This window comes from Perca fluviatilis, chromosome 7 (genome assembly GCF_010015445.1).
Source record: "Perca fluviatilis chromosome 7, GENO_Pfluv_1.0, whole genome shotgun sequence".
Taxonomy (NCBI): domain Eukaryota; kingdom Metazoa; phylum Chordata; class Actinopteri; order Perciformes; family Percidae; genus Perca; species Perca fluviatilis.
In genome coordinates, this window is record NC_053118.1 from 14288579 (window position 1) to 14309078 (window position 20500).

General features: G+C 40.3%; 1 protein-coding gene across 5 annotated transcripts in view; it reads left to right on the forward strand.

The window, feature by feature from the left end:
• Positions 1–20500, forward strand: part of LOC120562174 (RNA-binding motif, single-stranded-interacting protein 3-like) — a 192603-nt gene that overhangs the window by 112762 nt on the left and 59341 nt on the right. For all 5 annotated transcript variants that reach the window (XM_039805720.1, XM_039805721.1, XM_039805722.1 and 2 more), the window contains 2 exons: positions 1715–1773; positions 14690–14781. In XM_039805720.1, the coding sequence (XP_039661654.1) occupies positions 1715–1773; positions 14690–14781 (151 nt within the window). The remainder of the gene's footprint in view (positions 1–1714; positions 1774–14689; positions 14782–20500) is intronic.

Genomic DNA, 20500 nt, shown 5'->3' on the forward strand with positions numbered 1-20500 from the left:
TATCGTGTTATGTGTGATAGCAGCCTTTTAAAGCCTTTTGTCTGTCGTTATTTCTAAAGTCTCCTGTCCCAATAGAGTTTGATGTGAAGCTGTCAGGCGAGCTCGTCTCTGTTCTCTTTTTCTAACTGACAGAAGCAGTTGGCTGACAGAGACTCTCCTGATGGTGACAACTAAATGATCTCTTCTTTATTAAACACCTCTTACTATCTCCCTATCGCTCCCTGAATACCTCGCTTCCTCCTCGCCTTCAGTGTCTCTTTTTTATCTTTTGACTGACTGCTCTCCCTCTCCTCATCTCTTTCTCATCCCTCCGAGTGTCTCTCTCCTCCTCCCGTCGCTTTATTCACCCTCTCGGCTTGTAACCTCCCACACTGTATCTTCTCTTGATTTCTCTATCCTTTCTGTCTCCCTCCTAGTTGTCTCCCTCTTTTTCTGTGAAAGGGAAGAGGGAATATGCTTCCATCCCTCACCTGTGGCCATCAGCCAGTCAGCTAGCCAGTCTGTCAATCTGTTTGATAGTCACTCAGCCAGTCTGTCATTGTGCAGCAGCGTTAAAACATTAATTAAAAAGTCTCATCCACAGAGCTAGGCAGTGATCCAGACTGATCTCAGCGATCCAAGCTTTCTGGTCTTGAGTCTCTCTCCCCCTCTCTCTGTCTTTTCTTTCCTCTCTACTCAAACCTTCTCAGCCTCTTTCTCAGTTTTCTCTCTTTCCAGGAGGACTGAAAGTATGGGCTGATAAGAAACATTATTAACTTCTCTCTGAGAACAGAGAGCTGGAGAATAGAAAAGTGATAAAGGGGGAAATAAAGGAAGAAGACAAAGAGAGGCACAGGTTCAAACGTAAGACAGACAGTGAAGTATTGAAACGGACAGACATTAAAAGTTGGCACAGAGAACAGATAGAAAGAGGTATGGCGTTTGTCTCTCTTATAGGCCCTCCAAGCAGGATTGGGTGCCATACCGATGTCTAGTTATTACCATCATTTATGAGACAGTACTGTCTGTGTTCTGAGGCCTACGGGTGAGATTTGAAACAGATAAGGACAGAATGGATGGATAGGAGCATAGATAGAAAATGTAACTGATGATGTGGAGTCTCTTGTAGACACCCGAGAAACTGTTTTATGAATAGACTTTGTTCAGTTTAATTTAATTTTGTCCTTTGTGGAAACATCTTTACAGTTGCACCTAAAACTATTGTCTCAGAGGAGGTAACATTTCTTGAATTTCGACACTACTTAAGTGGTGCTTTGAGCTAAATGCTAATACTAGCATGACAACTATGATAATGCTAACATGCCGATTAGTAGCAAGAATAATGTGTATCAAATTCACCATCTCAGTTTAGCATGTTAGCATGTTTAGATTTGCTAATTAGCACTTAACACAAAAGCTAACGCTGATGGGAAATGTCATTAGTTTTGCACAAACCGACAATGGACAACTATTTTTACCTGATATATAAAAAGTTAACATAATTACAATTGAACCTCTGGGGAACATGAATCTCTGTACAACATTTGAAGTTGTTGAAATATTTCTAGGACCAAAATGGTGGACTGACAGAATGACCACTACAGACATTGCCACCACTACCCTAGAGCAATGCCACATCCATAACACTCAAACAACAACCATTATTGCTCCAGATGTTAAAAATAGCAAAACTGATATAACAACTAATCAGAATATGTCATTGTTGTTTTTACAGATATGGGAAGATTGTGTCAACAAAGGCGATCCTGGACAAGAACACCAACCAATGCAAAGGTGAGTGAGAATCCATTGACTTTATCCAGTGTGGTTATGTGTGTGACTTGCAAAGTCATAACTGACAAACTCTGATATGAGATTTCAGTCTAGGAAAATGGAATTGATTAGGGACCGTTCAGTATTTATGGAATGGACCACCGGAGGAAAATAGGGGAGGGTCATGTCTTTTTATTCTTTGTTGATTGGAGGGTCATCCAGTTATTTTTAGTCTAGGGGGGAGGGTCACCCAACTTTTGTATTCATGAAAACATTTCAGCAACATTTCAAAGTGGCTTGTTTGGTGCATATTTATCCATGTAGCTCCATATAGCTCTCTCAGTCTCGGCCCCTATTGCTAGCAGATGGGTCCCTCCCTGTTTAGTCAGCCAGACAATTTGAGCTGTAGCTTTAGAGACCGTGGGATTTCCCAAACTGAATAAATCCCGCTCGCACATATAAACACAAAACTGCTTTGCTAGCTCCATCGTGTTGTAACTAAGACATCTGCTGAAAAAATAGTTTTATTCATTAGCATGATTGCCATACTGTTTAGTTCAAAAACATCCAAAACACCGTACGAAAATATATAGCGGAACAGACGCAGGCTTTTATTTTGAAAAGCCGAAGCTCGTGGACAGCACCAAGCCGGGATGGCATGAGACGGGAGGTCTCCAGGCTGCAGCCATACCCGACTCAAATATCCTTTTGGTCCTGGTGATTATTTGTGAAATGATGCAAACGACAGCCTTATCAAGGCATTTGAGAAGGAAGGAGTGGTAGCATCCAAGCTCCCAAATTGATGCTCGTCTTAGAAATGGAGTTTTGGATAATGTTCAGCTTTGGCAGCTTTACCTATGCTAAAATATACAATGACTCAGGAAGCCTGGTGACGAGTCCATAGCAACCAGTGTTGAATTTGTTATTACCCAGTGTGCTTTGTTGGATGGTCTCAATGTTTTGTTTTATTTCATGTAAATACTAGTTTAGTAGAGGAGTAACTTAGTATTTGAAGTAATGCAGGAAGTGTGCATTTAGTTTCCATGCTTATTGTGTTTCCACAACAATGTCAGTGAATAAATCTCCTGAAATGGCCACCACACCATAACAGAGGAGTGTGATGCGTTAGATGAGAATGCAGAGGTTAACTCACATATGTCATGGCTGTAAAAGAACAATGGGCGTCTTTACATCTTTGCCATGTGCAATTTTTCCATATTATGGGAGGGTCAGGTCTATTTTGACTAAAGATCCCCAAACTCCTCTGGTGGCCCCTGAAATAAATAACAAACAGTTCCTTAGCTTGGCAGCTTACAGGCAGACCAAACAGTGCACTCTAGGGAGTGTATTTTTTTGTATATTTCCCGTCCTGTAGTACTTTTTTTGCATCCCCAATTAATCAATGCCTAAATGTTTTAACAGTGGGCTAAAATGTCTGTCTGAAAGTGTGACGTCAAATTAAAACAAAGCACTTCAATCGTGCTGTGCGTGCTGTTGCACAAGGTTCTTCTGTTTGCCTCAGAATTGTGAGTTTACTTATGTGGTACTGTAAGGGTGTGTGATGTTACACTGTATACATAACAACAGTATTGACTCCCATAATGACCATGCCATCCTTTAATCTATCTAAATGATGCACTGCTAGAGTACCTTTATTTGGTTTCACTTCTCCATGATGATGATTTCAGGATTGCACCCTAATGATAGTCAGAGTTAAGCAGCTTTTGAAAGCAAGATGTTGGCATTGTCGCCATTGGCCAAGTCAAAATAGAGAACGCCACACAACAGCCACAATGTGTTTCAAATAGCCTCTGTGGTGAATGAGGCTCACTCAAGTGTCTTCTGTTGAGGGTCTGCTTGATTGTTGGAGTGGTCTGAACAAAGCATTAATCAATATGATTGTAGTCGTCTGCTTTTGAAGAGGCACACAAGAGCATGTGTTCAGTATGATTGCTGCTCATCTGCCAGGGCTGTACTCAAAGGTACACTGACATGGTTCAGGACAACGGCACAAATGGCCTGTAATCAGCACATCAGGTTCAATAGCATGAGTGAAGGAAAAGTCATTCTGATTGATAGCGATGGCAGAGACCTTCATGCAAATTCTAAGACTTCATCTGCTGTGATTACTTCAGATAAGATATTTTGAGTAAATGATTGCAGTCCTACCTGTTTTAACATGATAATGAAACCAAACGTTATTGAATGTCCCCTGAAAACTGTTTTACTTTCGTTATTTCTTGGATCTTTCTAACTGGCTAGTTATATAAATCTAGTCAAATCTAGTACCTGCTTTGGCATCACATAATCAAATATTGCTTTGAGCTCTAAAAGCATATTGAAATGCCTGTCGTGACATCATTACAGCACAGCCGGGGGAAAGACAGAATATTCTATAAACCTAGTGATAATTATCTGTTACTCTTCCATTTTCTCAATTCATATTTTTTTTGTATTGCTGTTACTTGAAGTGGAGTTTAAAAAAACAGATTCAGTACAGCCTCAGTGCTCCAGCTCATGATTATTATGTTTGCCAGTTATGCTATGCTATACGATGCTGCTTAGTATGATTTACACATGGAAAATAACATCTGTTTTATTTATGATCACATCACAATGCTTACAAACCAAACCAAAACCAACCTTAATTTGCTTTAATGTGGTGATATTCTAGGCAAGGCAAGTTTATTTACATAGCACATTTCAGGGGAATTCAAAGTGCTTTACATAAAACATTAAAGAGCAATTAAAATCAATTGAAACACATTCTCATCACATTTGTTGAAGAGAATAAAAAATAAAAGTGCTAAAATAGATTAAGACAGATATAAAATATAAGAATAAAGGTTACAGTGCAGCGTAAGAAATAGACAAATCTGTTTAATTGATTTTTTTTTTTATATATATAGGTATCGGAACAACTCCACTAGCCATATCTTGGCACATGTCAATTAAAGCTTGCTGCATTTTGTAAATGGACTGTTTTTATATAGCGCTTTTCTAGTCTTAACAACTACTCAAAGCGCTTTAACATAGTACAGGAACCATTCACACACATTCATACACTGTGGCCGAGGCTGCTTTACAAGGTGCCACCTGCTCATCAGATAAACATTCACACACATTTACACTCCGATGGCGCAGCATCGGGGGCGACTCAGGGTTCAGTGTCTTGCCCAAGGACACTTTGGCATGGAACTGCAGGGCCAGGGATCGAACCACAAACCTTTCGATTGGCAGGTGACCTCTCTACCACTTAGCCACAGCCACCCCAAGCATACACAAGCATCCTTATCAGGCTGTGGAGACAGAGGTTGTTGCCGTTGTGGAGGGGCCCAAGATGCCTGGCGTTTTACCTTCGGAGGTTGTGTCAAAACTGTGACAGGTGGACGCCAGGGGGGGAATAATGGGAGTAGGGCGGTGGGTAAATTTGTTTCCAGCATTAACCAGCTCCTTTATCTGGTCAGTGAGCTCCAACAGGGGGAGGAGGGGGAAAGGGGCGAAAGGTTGAGTTGAGATAACGGTGGTATGGAGTGGTAAAGGAGATGGGCGTTAGTGTTGGTGAGGGGGGTTGAGAGTCCTCGTCCTAGCTCTGAGTGTCCCACGGTCAAAGCTCTCCTCAGCTGGGGGCTGAGGTGGATCTCTGCCACGCTGTGTTATGTCTTCCTCTTGTTTAGAGTCCTCATGTCTTGTGTCCTTGGCAGAGGGAACAGGGTGACTCAGGAAGTAAAATATGTTCGAGGTGAACAGCTTTACTCCTGACTTGCTAAGGAAAAGTCTGTCTGCCTTAAAAAGATGTCTGAAGTCCCAGAAAAAGTTGAAATTGTTAATAAAATGCACTGAATGGGTGGTACATGCAGTTCATTGCTAACAATCTGCTCAATCTCTCAACACCTCTTCTGACTGGTGGTAGAGGGACACAGCATTCAGAGAGCTGACTGCGTTCAGCAGATCAATAAAGTCCCGTTTCAGTACTTCAGACTGTTGCTTTACAACATCATTTGACCCTATGTGCAGTATGATCTTTTTCACAATTGGGTGTGCTGCCACGATATGCAGGATTCTTTTTGCAGTGTTTCCGCTATACATTTTGGAGTGGCAACCCGCTGAAGAGACGTATTCCTGTGACACTTTGTATTCACTTACTATTTAAAACTCACATTTACATACAGTTCAAGTTGCTTCAGTTTAGGCTTGTGAAGCTAAGGTTTTAATGTTATCCTAACCTTACTTTGGCCAAAAAAAAGCAAACGCTGACTTTACTTGATATCACCATTGAGTTATGTATGCTTTTAAGTTACATACTGTGTTTAATTTGTTCACAATATGGACTAGCCTGCTCATATTTAAGTATAAAGCCAGAAGGAATGCATGTATACAGTGTTGTAGGGCTGGGACGATTCGTCGACGTAGTCGACGGCATCGATTACGTAAATGCGTCGACACAAATAATTTGCGTCGACACGTCACTATATAAAATAAATAAAACTTGCGTGCAAATTAATTAATGTAATGCGGAACTAATGTAATGCGGAATTACTGTTAGATACGCGGGTTCTAGGAACACCTAATCTGTAGCTTTGAAGCTAGCAGAGCTCTCCGCCTACATGCAGTTTTTTGTCAGGTCCCATGTCATGCCCTCCCGCCTGGTGCCGTCCCTGCCTCGAAAACGTCGGTCTTCGGGTCAGTTCCAGTAGTAGGCTACAGGCGAGAGAGTGGTGGATAAGACGAGGACTGTGTGTCGGCGTTGTTCAGCAGTTGTTGGGTATGTGAGTGGAAATACATCTAACATTCTAATGCATATCTGACGCCATCACCCAGATGTGCCAATCACTGGAACGAGACAAAAAAAACCTGTCCAACTTCTCCTCCCTACAGTGCGTAACCAGCCTTTAGATACAAATAATTAAACTAAAAAAAAAAAAAAATGCAGATACAGGCTACTCTTTTTGCACTTGCTCTGTTTACTTTAAGTTTTTAATTTTTGTATTCTTCCTGAAAGTGACTTTATTTTGTGGTTGGATTGATAGCCTATATCTGGCTTCAGGTTGCACTAAAAAATAATAACAGTGCAGTGTTAAACAATTTGAATAAATAGAGATTTGAGCCTTATTGAAATTAGTTTTGTGTAAATTGTTAATAATTGAGCAATGGGAAATTAATCGTTAAGTGAAAAATTAATCGTTCGATTAATTGAAAAATTAATCGTTAGATTAGTCGACTAATCGAAAAAATAATTGCTCGAATAATCGTTTAAAAAATAATCGTTTGGGACAGCCCTACAGTGTTGTAATGACAAATTAGCGGTCGTAGTAAGTGAAAATGTGATCTGAGTTGTACATTGTAAAATATGGTATGTATTTGTAATTGTTCATTATATGTGATATCTGTAAACTGAATGGACTCTGATCTGATTTTATTATGGTCCAAAAACTGAAATAGAACTATTTGTGTGAGAGAAAGGACACAATATCCTGGAATATAATTGTAACACATATGATGCTTTTGAGTAACCATTGCATACACAGACACACTGTTTGTATGGGACCACTCTCTGGACCCATAACACCTACGATATTTTTCATTGCTGTTGCTGGCCAGCAGTGTAGCTACTAGACTAGTGCACCCCCACTAATTTTCAACCCTAATCAACATTAACCCTTTCCACCAGCTGCTGAAAAAAAAATCCTAGAGGAAACACTGTTTTGTCAAGTCAGAAGATTCCTTTTTTTTACTAAATATTTTCATGTAGCCTTTCGCTTTTTGAGTTACTCTCAGTCCTTACCCCTGCTGTGGGACGATAAGTCATAATCCAGTTCATCAGACGGAGATCCAGGGTCCTGCAGCAGTACAGCATATCTGTTGCACACTAGCTGTGGGGAGTTGTTTTGTTGCTAGTTCCACAGATGTTCCCTACTAAGTACAGGGGTTGAAGAGGCGCTCTGCCTGGACGATAATGCAGGCCAGCCGGTCATATCACAAATCTCAGGGTGCTGCGCTCTGCCCGTTACTCGTCCTCCCATTTCCCAGGAAAATGATTTACTCTTAGACTTTGCACCAAGAGAGTGCAAGGGAGGACTATCACTTGTAGATTTATTACCTGGTACACAGCCCTCCTGTTTCTTTGTAGTCTTGTTGGTGCTAATTAAATGTGTGTCAGCATACAGTTATCCACTGTTTTGTCATGGTAAAGTGGTGTTATTCCCACAAGGCCCATTCACTTCCACATTCACTTCTAGCCTGTTTATTTTGGTTTTCAATTGGTTTGCAACTTTCTGAAGAAGTTTTTCGTCTGTGAAGAAGGGAGGCATCTTGCTGCTAATTAGCTTCAGCTAAGGGCCACGTTTCCAGTCACTGCAGTACAGGCTTGTGCTATTGGTAGGCTATGCTTACGCAGTACTGAGGAGGTCATATACAGTAAATGTTGAAATATACATTAAAAAAAAAGAATTTAAGTATCCATCTCGTAGTTTCTCACAGAAGCAAGAATATGCAAGCAGAGGTGAGAGCAAGCAGCTAAAGCATCACTGTAAGAAAGCAAAACAAACAGACTATTCTACTAACGAGTATTGCAATAGCAATTTCCAAAAGTGTCCAAAAACTGTTAAAACACACCAATGAGCCACACCCTTGCACTGGGTGACATGTTTTTTCATTACAATGGACATGGGCACATGTTTATGTTGAGTAAATCCCACATAGTTCTTCCATAAACACTCACTAGAGCACCAAATGTGTATTAATCCGCAGCTGAAAATAGTCCTCAACAAATGCACTATTTACTCTTGTTTGTGTCACATTTTGACCAAGTATTTAGCCTTTTTCATATATGTAATATATGGAAAGACTGGAAAGGTGTGTACACGTACGTTTAAGCAGACACCCAATGTAGCATAAATAGAACTGCTGGTGCATCCGCTGTCCATGTTCATGTTTCCTAGATCTTGTCCAGAATTAGATTTAAAAAAAGTTCAGTGAATGAGATGTGCAATGTTTGGCTTTCTTTTTGTCATCTTGTAGAAGAGACACAACTTTCATTATTACATAAAATCCAGGTAAAAAAATTTTGTTTTGTAAAAAGCAAAGAGTCTGTGTGTTTGCATGTAAATAGTAGGGGTAATCTTGGCACTGGATCAGGCACTATACTCTGGATATACTCCAGACGAGGCCTTTATGAATGCTTAACATTAGTGAGAGTGTTTCAAAATGCAAACTGATATCTTCAGCTGTAGATTTATGCTTATTATTGAATGCAGCAGCTGCAGCAGCATAGGCGATTTCTACAGGCTGTGGCCCACATCAGCAATTTCGCTGCTTGTGATGTAGACATCATCATGTTAACGCACAATGAAGGAGTTTCATTATCAGGCGGCCATTATAATGCCTTACAACCGGATAAGTGTTGGTTTGATTGCAGAGGCATTCAGTGGGGACAAGATAAGTGCTTAGCGTGACTAAGGGAGTACAAATTGGCACCGAGAGTTCTCTTGGAAAGGAAGGGATGGATGGGAGGAGGCGGGGGAGGGGAGGGTGGGGGTAAAAATAACCTGGGGCTGACAGAAAAGGAAGGGGACCCCTTGAAAGTGATGATTTAGCAGACATCCTCTTTTCAGTAAGATTTTGCAGAGAGGAAAGAGTATAGAGAGCGTGAGAGACAAAAAGATAAAAATAAAGGTAAATAAATAGTCTTGTTCCTTTGCTGTCTGCAGGGATATTGATCCCAATTTCTGTGGTGGTCTTGCTTCATCTAAATAATTTCTAAATTGTTGTTGAGTTCTGAAATTTCACGATTCCTCAGCTTTTGAAAACCCCACAAGCCCCTCAAGGCTTCTTTGCTTCTTTTACCCTAAAAAGTGAATGTTTCTCTCTGGAACAATATATGAATATATGGTGCATAGATACATTAAAATGTTAGCCCTAAACAACACTTTCCTGATAATTACTGTTTAATGCATTGCCATTTCAATGAACAAAGAAAGCAACATTTTTGCTTTGTCAGCAGAGGAAGAAATATTTACATCTTTCACTTAAGTAAAAGTAGAAAAGTGTTAGCATCAATATATACAAAGTAACTAATGCAACATAAATATAGTGTTAGAGTAAAAAGTACAATATTTCCCTCTGAGATGTAGTGGAGGAGAAGTATAAAGCATAAAATGAATAATCAAGTAAAGTACATGTACGTCAAAATTGTACTCAAATACAGTACTTGAGTAAATGTACTTAGTTACATTCTGCCACTGTGCTCTGTTCTCTGAAAAAAAAGATTTTCTTTGTAAAATCCTCAGCTTTGTATTGGGCTCAATGTTAAATACACTGACAGTTTTCTAGTTAGCAGCGTGGGAGCTCTGGGGGAGGGAGAGGGCACGGAGCACAGGATGGAGGAAGGAAGGGAGAGGAAACCACTTTAGATTGTAAAGGATTTCCATTTCCCAAAGACAAGCGCTCTCCCTCTCACTGTCTCCATGTCTCCTGCCTTTTCTCCACCTCCCTCCTGTTTTTCATCTCATCTCTCTCTCTCTCTCTCTCTCTCTGCCTGCCTGCCACTCTCTCCCTCCCATTCCTCCTTTGCTCCGTCTCGCTCTCCTTTTCCCTCTCTACTCGGTTAGCCCATTCTAATGGCCTATGGCCAGGAACTCCGGGAGCTCAGGAGATTAGATGGGAGTGTGTGTGTGTGTGTGTGTGTGTGTGTGTGTGTGTGTGTGTGTGTGTGTGTGTGTGTGTGTGTGTGTGTGGGTGTGTGTGTGTGTGTGTGTGTTGCGCATGTGTGTGTGTGTTGCGCATGTGTGTGTGTTGCGCTTGTGCTCATGTTTATCTGTGCTTCCATCTGTGTATGAGCGCAAATGTGTATTCATGTGGACCTGTGCTTCGTAATAAAACTTATTTTTTTCTTCTTTTTTTTCATTCACGATTGGAATATTTGTCAGGCCTGACTGAGCAAGAGGAATTTTAATCTCTGTGTCATCATAAGGCCACAGATGGGAGGGACAGGGCACAAATAAGGGTTATATAATTCAGAGATATTATTTTATTTCTTCCGTTCTCTGGAAATATCCTTATTATTGTGCCTAGAAGAGCTGAGATGAGGGTTTTCACCAAACTAAAGAGGTTAGGTTATATGAAAATTTACAAATTACATGTCGGGCAGTAGTGTGGCGTAATCATTTGGAAAACTGTCCATCAGCTTGGAAGGCAGGCATTTACTTACAGATTCAAGCAGCTTCCACTAAGCTGAAGTGTCCTTGAGCAAGACAATAAATCCCTACCAGCTCCTGGGATGTGTTCTGTTGCTGATACTTGACCTCTGACCTCCCTAGAGGGAGGGGCAAATACATTTTCACAAAACACAGATCACTCCTTGAGTGATGAATACAATCAAAGCAAATGGCACATTTCAAGGCTGATGGTCTATCATACCAAAGTTGTCAATTAGATGAGCACTTTGAGAAAAAATACCTCCACCATTCATGTCTCGAGACATGAATGGTGGATGGTGTCTGGCTATAGGTGTTTTTCTTGTGTGCAGGGCAAAGCCAGATTACATGCCAGCATCTACAACAACTCAATATTTTAATATTTATAAGTGTACAAGGTTCCTCAGACATAGACAGCATTTTCTGGTACTTCAGTACTAACTAAACATTTGATAAGAGCTACACAGTTGGTCAGTAAATCACTGTAAACAGAGCCTATCCAAGAAGTGGCTCTTGGTTACGTTGCAGATTAAAGTCTCAAGCCTCTAGTTTGATGGTTATAAACCAATCGGCTGATCACACCTACGTGCTTTGTTTTCACTCTACAGAATCTCTTACTAGCACTATACGTCGCCACCATTCAACAAAATCAACTGCATTCAAGTTGTGCAAATATGCTAATATACAAAGCAGCCAATCCCTATAGTAATAATACCAAGTGGGAAAAATACCATCCTGCTGCTGCACTGTATAAGATATATATTTTTGTAGCCTCTTTATTTAGTCTCTATTAAAAACCTAACTTTTTAAAAGTCCTGGATGGATCCAAATAATTGAAAATTGGCTATTAAGGCCTTAGGGGATTGATGGTGAATAAAATGACATTTATTTTGTGCAGACCTGCTGTATCATGGAACCCCCTGCCGCCCTCATAACACAGAAATATAATAATCCATAATGAATGTCATGCTTAATTATTACAAAGGAGGAAATGGAAGTGATTAAATAAACTACTTAACAAATTAACTACTCTAAGTGAGACAATTAGGCCGAGTCAGTGCTGTTCAGGAGCTTTATACTCTCGTAAATATGATTTGTTTTGTGTAGAGGCTGATGGCTCTCAATAATGAACTGAAACTTTACTGATGTGCAATAATATGGTTATTATAATAAAGGTGTGTGACATTATATGGCTACCACACATAAAAGTCATACAGTTCATTATTTCTAAGTAGCTTTATAAGAGTACTCCACCGATCTGGCATTGCACTCCTATTGCATTGACAGACTCATGATGATGACAGTCAAAAATAGAAAAATAAAGCATCAAAATCAGTGCAGCAGAACCAGATGTATCGCCTTGTTTTATTCCACGCATTCGTCTTCCTTGTCAAAATCTGCCATCTACATTACCCACAATACAACTCGAGCAGAGATTTGGGTGTGTTATGTTAGGAGTGGTTACTGTGGCATCGAGCCACTAGCCTAAAGCAGAGATGAGGAGCGGGCTAAAGGGGTCTGGTGAACTCCACACCCCGAGATTTTTTTTTCTTCATTTGCAAACTTGTAGTCTTTGGACCCGACCAACGCTGAAGTGACATCACTTGAGATCACTCAATCATCAGATTTGGATGAGCTCCCTCTGGATCCACAAAAGGCTTCATACAATTTTTTTAACATACATGCAGTAGTACTCAAGACCTATACACCTATAGACTTTGATGTGTCTTTTTTTATTTCAACAACCACGTGCACTGCCGGTAATGTTGAACTACTGCCATCAAACACAAGGACTAGTTGTGATTGATCCGTTGTGAACTGTTTTGGGGTTTTATTTTCCCACTAATTACACGGACATTCTGTGGTTAAACAAACAGCCGTTAGTTCAAGTGTGAGATATGAGAAATGGAACTTTTTAAATCTTTGTGAAATAAAATGAAAAGCACCCTGCCGCCTTTCAAGATGCTTTACTGATGTATGTTTGTGCATTCTCAATTAGTTCAACTGTTGTGGTGTGGCCCTAATTAGATAAATATAGATACAAAATTGTGATGCCTGTGTATGTAGTGTGCATGTGTGTACATGCTTGCATATGTTTATAAATCAGTTTTCTCTGCATACTGTGTGTGTGTATCCATGCTTCTCTAGATGTGTTTGTCACAGTCGTTAATGTGTGCACATAAATGTGTGTTTGTGCACAGGGGGGGGTTCTCATTAGCAACAGTATACATATTTGTGCATGCAACACATATCTTGCTGCCTTTGAACAATACAAAAAAAATCATCTGCTTATCAGCAAAACAGCGTCGCTCCAAATCCTGGAACAGACAGACAAGAACAGATGTTAGGAATTGTGTGTGTGTGTGTGTGTGTGTGTGTGTGTGTGTGTGTGTGTGTGTGTGTGTGTGTGTGTGTGTGTGTGTGTGTGTGTGTGTGTGTGTGTGTGTGTGTGTGTGTGTGTGTGTGTGTGAGAGATTGAAAGAGAAAGTGTATTCCCTCGTTCTTAACATGTTTACATTTAGGATTGTAATGAGTCAGGCTTTTGATCATTTAATTGTGTTCACACGCAGCCCACTCAAAACTACAGCAGGATTTTCAAATCTGCTGTGCTTTCTGAACGCTTAATGCGTGTGTGTGTGTGTGTGTGTGTGTGTGTCAATATGTCTCTTGTATTAGTCTCTCATATAAACACACAGTCAAAAACCTTTCTCTACTAACAGTCTCTCAGTTTTGCTCACCACACACACACTTGCACGCAAACTGCCATTCACACTGCAGACAGACTGCGCCTCTTTAGCTTCTTTCTGTCTATTTGACATCTCTTTCCAGCCTCACCCATGTGACCCAGCAAAACAGGGCGTATTTCTGAAAGAAGAGATTTATATGTGCGTGTTCAGACCTTTTGTCCTTCAGTGCTTCCTCTAGTGCCCGACCTAGATCCCCAGAGCGTCAGCAATTTGGCAGATAGACTGTGCACGCATACACACTCTCAAAATGATGCAGACCATATTGCAATGAAATCAACTTGATGCTCATTCTCTTTGCGTCTTTATTTCTTCAAACAAGACTCTGAATCACTTTAATGGCTGCATTAAATGTGGAGAATTTTTCTTCATGTCACTTGTATTGGCCACTACTATAGGAACCCCATATGTTCTGACAGATTTAGTGTAGTGCAGGGATGAAAAAAGGCTCATATGCAATGCAGTGGGATATTAAATGTCAGAGAATAGGAAGCCATTAGATTTTACATGTAAAAGTAAAGAATTCTCTCAGCATTGAGTCATGATGAAGAGTATATGTACAGTACATCTACAGGGAATGAATGGGGAGCAGCCATTAGTGCAATGAAAGACTAATGAAAGATTAGAGGCTTTACAACACATGGACATGATTTCATTAAAAAAAGAGCTGTAGTAACAAAACCTTGAGCAGACATTAGAAGATCTTTTGGTTCATAAACAAGATAGCAAGAGTTACTGTTTTGACACCAGTTCTGTTGATGTTCTGTGCTAAAACACATTTAATGGGGGGAACTAGCAGCTTTCATTAAATACGTGACCTGACTTGATTTTCACACATTTGTAGGATTTATGCAGCTGGCTGGTTTTGCTCAGCGATATTCAGAACAACATTAACTGATATTATACAACCTTTTATCCTTTTTTTTTCCCCCCTCACCGTGCTCCTCCTTCTCATCATCATCATCTTCTTCTTCTTCTGTGTTGTCTGTGTGTGTACAGGCTATGGCTTTGTGGACTTTGACAGCCCTGCTGCAGCCCAGAAGGCTGTGGCCTCACTCAAAGCCAGCGGAGTCCAGGCACAGATGGCGAAGGTAAGCTTCACGCCTCCGCTCACTCTCTCCTCTCCTTTACTTGTTGTTATTGAGGCATTTGGCTTTGTTGTGCTGCTATACTCCAGGTGGACTCAATCTCTGTCTGTAAACCCGGGAGAAAACCGATGGCGGCGAGGTTATTTGTGGTCATAATAACAATAGTGACAAAAGTAGTGCGGTGTTTATGATTATAATAACCACTGGATTGACTGCATATCAGTCCTACTGTTGCAGTGAGTAATGTGAGAATGATAGGTGCAGCTTTGACTAAGTCAATGATGAGATTATTGATTGAGTCCATATAGAGTTATTATTTAACGGCTATGGTCATGATGAGATTATCTAACTAAAACGGAAGGAGTATCTGCAGAGGCGTCGTTAGGCCTGGGTGTCCCCGGCAAACAGCCCCGAATGTTTTATAATTACTCCGGATCTCTTGCCCTCGCTCTCTTTTTTTTATTTTATTTTTATTTTACAAAAACAAGTATAATAAAATACTAATACTAATAAAGGAAACAAAGTTACAAACTTACATGTGTGTTGTAGAACTCCTGGTAGGACTGTTTATTTACTGTTAAGTTTATTTTTCCGAGGCAAATAAAACCGGCAGCTACGTGCGGGGTCTGACCAGCATGACGTATTTGTTGCTATCACCTAGCAACCGTCTCTAAGTGAGGAAAGTTGTGAAAGGTGAAATTTTCGGAGGAATCATAGCCAAATCAGTCTAATACATTGACGCCATTAACACAAAGTTTAGGAGTGCAATACTAATGATTTAGTTTGAAGTTCCTGTGCCGCTCTGAAGCAGACCTGTGCGTCGCTTTAGTGTCCATTCTCTCTGTAAAAATAGTGATGAGCAGCGCGGCTTCCGTGGTCTGTGCAGCTTCAGGTTTATTTCTGCTGTAGTTTTGGTCTTCCACCTCCGATTTATAGCAGCGTACAGCCACTTCCCTATCTAAATGTTGTGTCATTCAGAGACAGAGTCTCAAACGGGGCTCTGTGTCTGTCAGAAGGTCTGAGATCTACCATATTAGCGTGACAATCACGTAATACAAAGCAGACTACGGTGCAGGTAGATTATTTTCTGAAATATAGTGACTGTGTTCTTGTAATAGCCTATTATCACTTTATTTTTCTCAACATATCACGACTCCTCCAAATCACAGAGAACACAGATATATTTTGAATGTGCACAAAGCATGAGAATTGAACATGAGCAGAAATCTTGCTCAAAAACATCTGAAATATTACAGTCCAGGGGTTTATTAATTAATTAATTAAATGAATTAATGTATCACTGAGGTGAATAATTGTCATATGCACATTTAAGGAGGTTACTTCCCCAAACAAAAGACGCAAAAGAGGAGGGAGGAGTAAATTATGCCTAGGGTACATGTGTGCTGACTCAGATATAATAAGAAAAGTCGATCTACCGGAGAATACATAGTTGAAAGCAAAACAGAATGCCTAAGAGCCTTCACTTGAATGCAGGAAATTAAGTGTTTAACGCTCACAATTCCCCGCCACCCACATCATAAGTCGCCACACAGATCTGGAAACAAAACCTTGGCCTTTGGGTTGCCAGGCCAGTTATGATTAGGCCAAATGTTGGTGCCATCTAACAAACATCTACAAACTGGACAGCTAAAATGAACATACACCGGCTATTAACAAGCCGGGCAAGCCAATTGCTGTTTTGCATTGCATTAAGTTTATTCAAATGGGTCCTGGCTAAGCCCTGAACCCCTGAGTGTCTGTCTGTCTGTCCTTGGATTTTCTCGACAACCGTTCATCCGATCGACTTTACGCTTGGCAGGTGTATTACGGGGAACCCAAGGAAGCGCAGTGTCGAGTATGAAGTTGTTTGCACCGGTTGGAGCGGTTCTCAAGAAAACTGGAAGCAGTAATACCGGAGGCCTAGCAATCATCCTGTTCCGAACACGCACATTTTCAACAGGCACTGCACTAGTTGATCAAATCCCTGAAAAGATGGAAAAAAGGATGCAGCAGATTATTATAGATGGCTGAGCTAGTTTTAGTTTTAGTATGTATTTTCTCTATTTTCTTCTTTAATGCTAATAATCATTTGTGTTTGTAATTTTATGTGTGTGCGTGCGTTCGTGCGTGCGTGTGTGCCTGTATAGCTGGCAGTTGTCTGCAACAAGGCTGTGCCAAAACATTTGGGCCTAACCAGCACAATCACATTATCCTTCAATGCGTGTGAGAGAAAGACACTGAATAGCCTGCCTTGCTTTCTGATTCATTAAAGCTGTATCGCTGCATACTTCCTCTTATAAATGAGAGAGAAGTGCAATTAAAATGGGCCAGTCTTCAGGCACAAGGACCATCCCATTGAGTTAAACAGCAGAAAGCCAACTTTGCCTTGCTCTTCTATTAAACCTCTTTTCATTAGACTTCTATCTCTTATTTTGTTCCTAACGGCTTGAGGGGGCATTTGGAAGAGCAGTGTTGATGTGTTTAGCTGTTATTAAAGAGAGAGGAACCCTCGACTCCTTGGAGATCGAGTTTTCCAAAGGGATGGAATAGAGGGCATGGAGTCAATTCCAAATGAAATTACACAGACTTCTTATTGTTTCATGAACTTATTATGCACAGAGCTGCTGATATCCCAGCTAACTTTCCTGAATCGGGTTGCAATGAGAAAGTCTCTGATGTTGATTTCCAGCTCGAGCCTCTAACATTTTGTAAGATGAGCACCTTAATTGGGGTTTGACAAAGTCTTGTTTTTAATGCATTCAGTACCAATTAGACTGACTGAAGTGAAAACTCATGGCACGCTATTTCACACATCCTTCTCAGACTATGCTGAGGTTTTGTAGGTTAGCTGGGACAGAAAGTTTTGTTCTTAGTTCTAATCTGCATGAGAGTTAAAAGCTTTTCCACCAAAGACAGCAGTGAGGTGGTAGAAGGGAGGGAGAAAAAATAGATTAGCTTTTGTGAAAGAGAGATGAGACATTTAGGAAAGGTGAATACTGATGGTTTTTGGGTAGGGGAGGTTTGGAGATAGAGCTGTACTGATCTAACATTGAACATCACTACTGAGCCGGTGGTGAACTGAAACGCTGGGTCAAAAATAGTGTTGTTGTTGATTGGATCTTATCTATAAAGATCAAGGGGTAAACCTCTCTCCACAACGCGTAGCTCCTATGGCGCCATTTTGATGCTAACAAGCACTCACCCGCCGTTAGCATTCCATTGACATTCATTTTGACGTCACTTTGACAGCGAATAACTTTACATCTGAAGCGTTTAAAGACTCTATTTGTCCATTGTTTATTTCTAAAGAAACACGACAACGTATAAAAGGCTCCATTACCTTGTACCTCACATTATGGCTCCGTAGCAGACGTTTTTGTAAAAATAGGCTAACGATTGGGTCATAACCACGTGACTTACTGTCACATAGTAGAGGAATTACTGTATAGTACAGGAGAATGATTGAATGATTGAGATTTCTCTTGGCACAGCTACCAGAAGACTTTCAGACAGGTTGCTCACGTCACATTAACCTCTTCAAGCTCAGTTGGAGGCTGCGTAGTAACGCTCAGCCATCACCGGAAAAGTGCTTCTAATGGCCTTCACTGGTCTCCGTCCAGAGCAACGGGATCTATTGGTCCATTTCTTTATGATCTCTATCTATCTATCTATCTATCTATCTATCTATCTATCTATCTATCTATCTATCTATCTATCTATCTATCTATCTATCTATCTATTACATTTCATGATGCTGGTGAAAGGAGAAGCTTTCTGTCTTAACTCTACCTATATCAAAGTGCTGAAACTTTCATAGCTTTGGTATATTTGCAGCATATATATAAAAATACAAAGGTTAACATATGTATGTGCTACAGCTTCATTGCCTTGCTTATTGTGTAACTGTTTGTTTCATAGCAAACTAAATGTGCTGTGGTGTGAATGGTTACATATTTTAATTATGGATTTGATTAAATGTATTAATATTAGACACTAGTGAAAGTTGTAGTTTTGTTCTTTTGTGCAAAATAGAAGAATACAAAAAGCACATCTAATGGACTCTGGAGAGTCTGTATCCCTAATCGTATTGACAACATAAGAAATATATTTGTGCAGTCAAGAATAGCTGCAGAAACTGTTTTATCAGTGTTTTCAAGTTAATCTCTCGGGTTGTCTTTACTTTTGGAAATAATCTGAGAAAGATAATCAGTTCTGACATCCTTATTCTAAACACTGTAGCTGAACCCAAGCTCTATCAGGTGGAAATGGTGGACATGGAGCTCAGTAGATTTCCACAATCACTCCACTTTTCTACAGTCTCACTTAAAAAAAGTGAATATCATCATTTATCCACATAACAGATTGAACACCTTTGGTTTTCCTCACTCTCTCACAAAGGGCTATATAATCCGTATTACACATTTTATTAAAAGATCTTAGTGTGAGTATGGGGATTTAAGAGATGGGTGAGATTAGAGTAAAAAAATAGGTGTTTCTTTCGAGTCAGTGTTAAAGGTGTGAGAGCGGAAAGCAGTTCAAATTCATTAAAAACTTAAGTTACATAAATTGATGAATAAAAAAAAAAAACATAAGTGAAGGGTGTCAAGAAGAACCGAAGCATGAAGAATAAAATTAGGGGGTTATCATTTAGGCTTCAAAGGAGGATGAAATGTCAATAATCATTGAGCAATAGTGAAACTGCGACCCAAATGTAGTCGCAGGGTCACTGCTCCACGCAGACATCCTTAATCTCTGAGTGCAGATTAAACTGGGACCTGGCACTGTTCAATGATTGGGAGCATACTACTTTGTTCGCTGTCAAATTTAATTAAAAATCATACAACCCTAAATTGTTTGACTAGAGGAGGTCATTTAGCATAAAGAAGTTATTTAAATTGAACATTGAGACATCTGTCTATTGCCATGCTGACGTCAAGCCTTGGGCAGCATTTGCAGAATCGGAGGATTCCTTCCACAAGACTTTTAAACTCTGCAGCATCGGATGGAACATCAACACCAGCCAAGTTTGAAATACTTGGCTACCAAATACCGCAGTAGTAATGTAAAGTGTGCTGAATGCAATGCCATTTCAGACCATCTCCAAGTCTCCAGAGCTGCCTTGAACCTGGTCTGTATTAGGCTAAAAGGGGTGATTGTAAGGACGAATTTGATAATGATACAACCCGACTGCTGGTACTGTACATTGTGCATGAGCAGCACCATAATTGTACACAGCACAGAAAGGAATTAATGGGCAGCGTCTAAGCCAAACACAGGCACTGTCCTGCTGCGTTGCACATCATGTGAGGGATGTGGGGGGTACAGTATATGCAGCCTAAGAGAGGCTAAACTTAAAAAAATAACTTAAAATACCAATAGGAGAGTATGAAGCAGCAGTATATCTTACAGAGGTCTGACAATCCAACTGCCAACCTCAAAGTTAACCATGATTAAAGTAACTTCCTGACATTACCAATGAATTAATTATAGCACACTTGAAGCAAGATTAGACTGTTGGTGTATATTCACTGTGAGAAACCTTTATCCATTAAACCCTGCAGCCCGCACTGACATCTTCTTTGTGATAGGTGCATGTTTTGGTTGTGAAATAAACGAGACAAGAAGAAAATACAGCAGGCCGAGATGTGAAGAGGGAAGAAACTCTGTGTGTGTGTGTGTGTGTGTGTGTGTGTGTGTGTGTGTGTGTGTGTGTGTGTGTGTG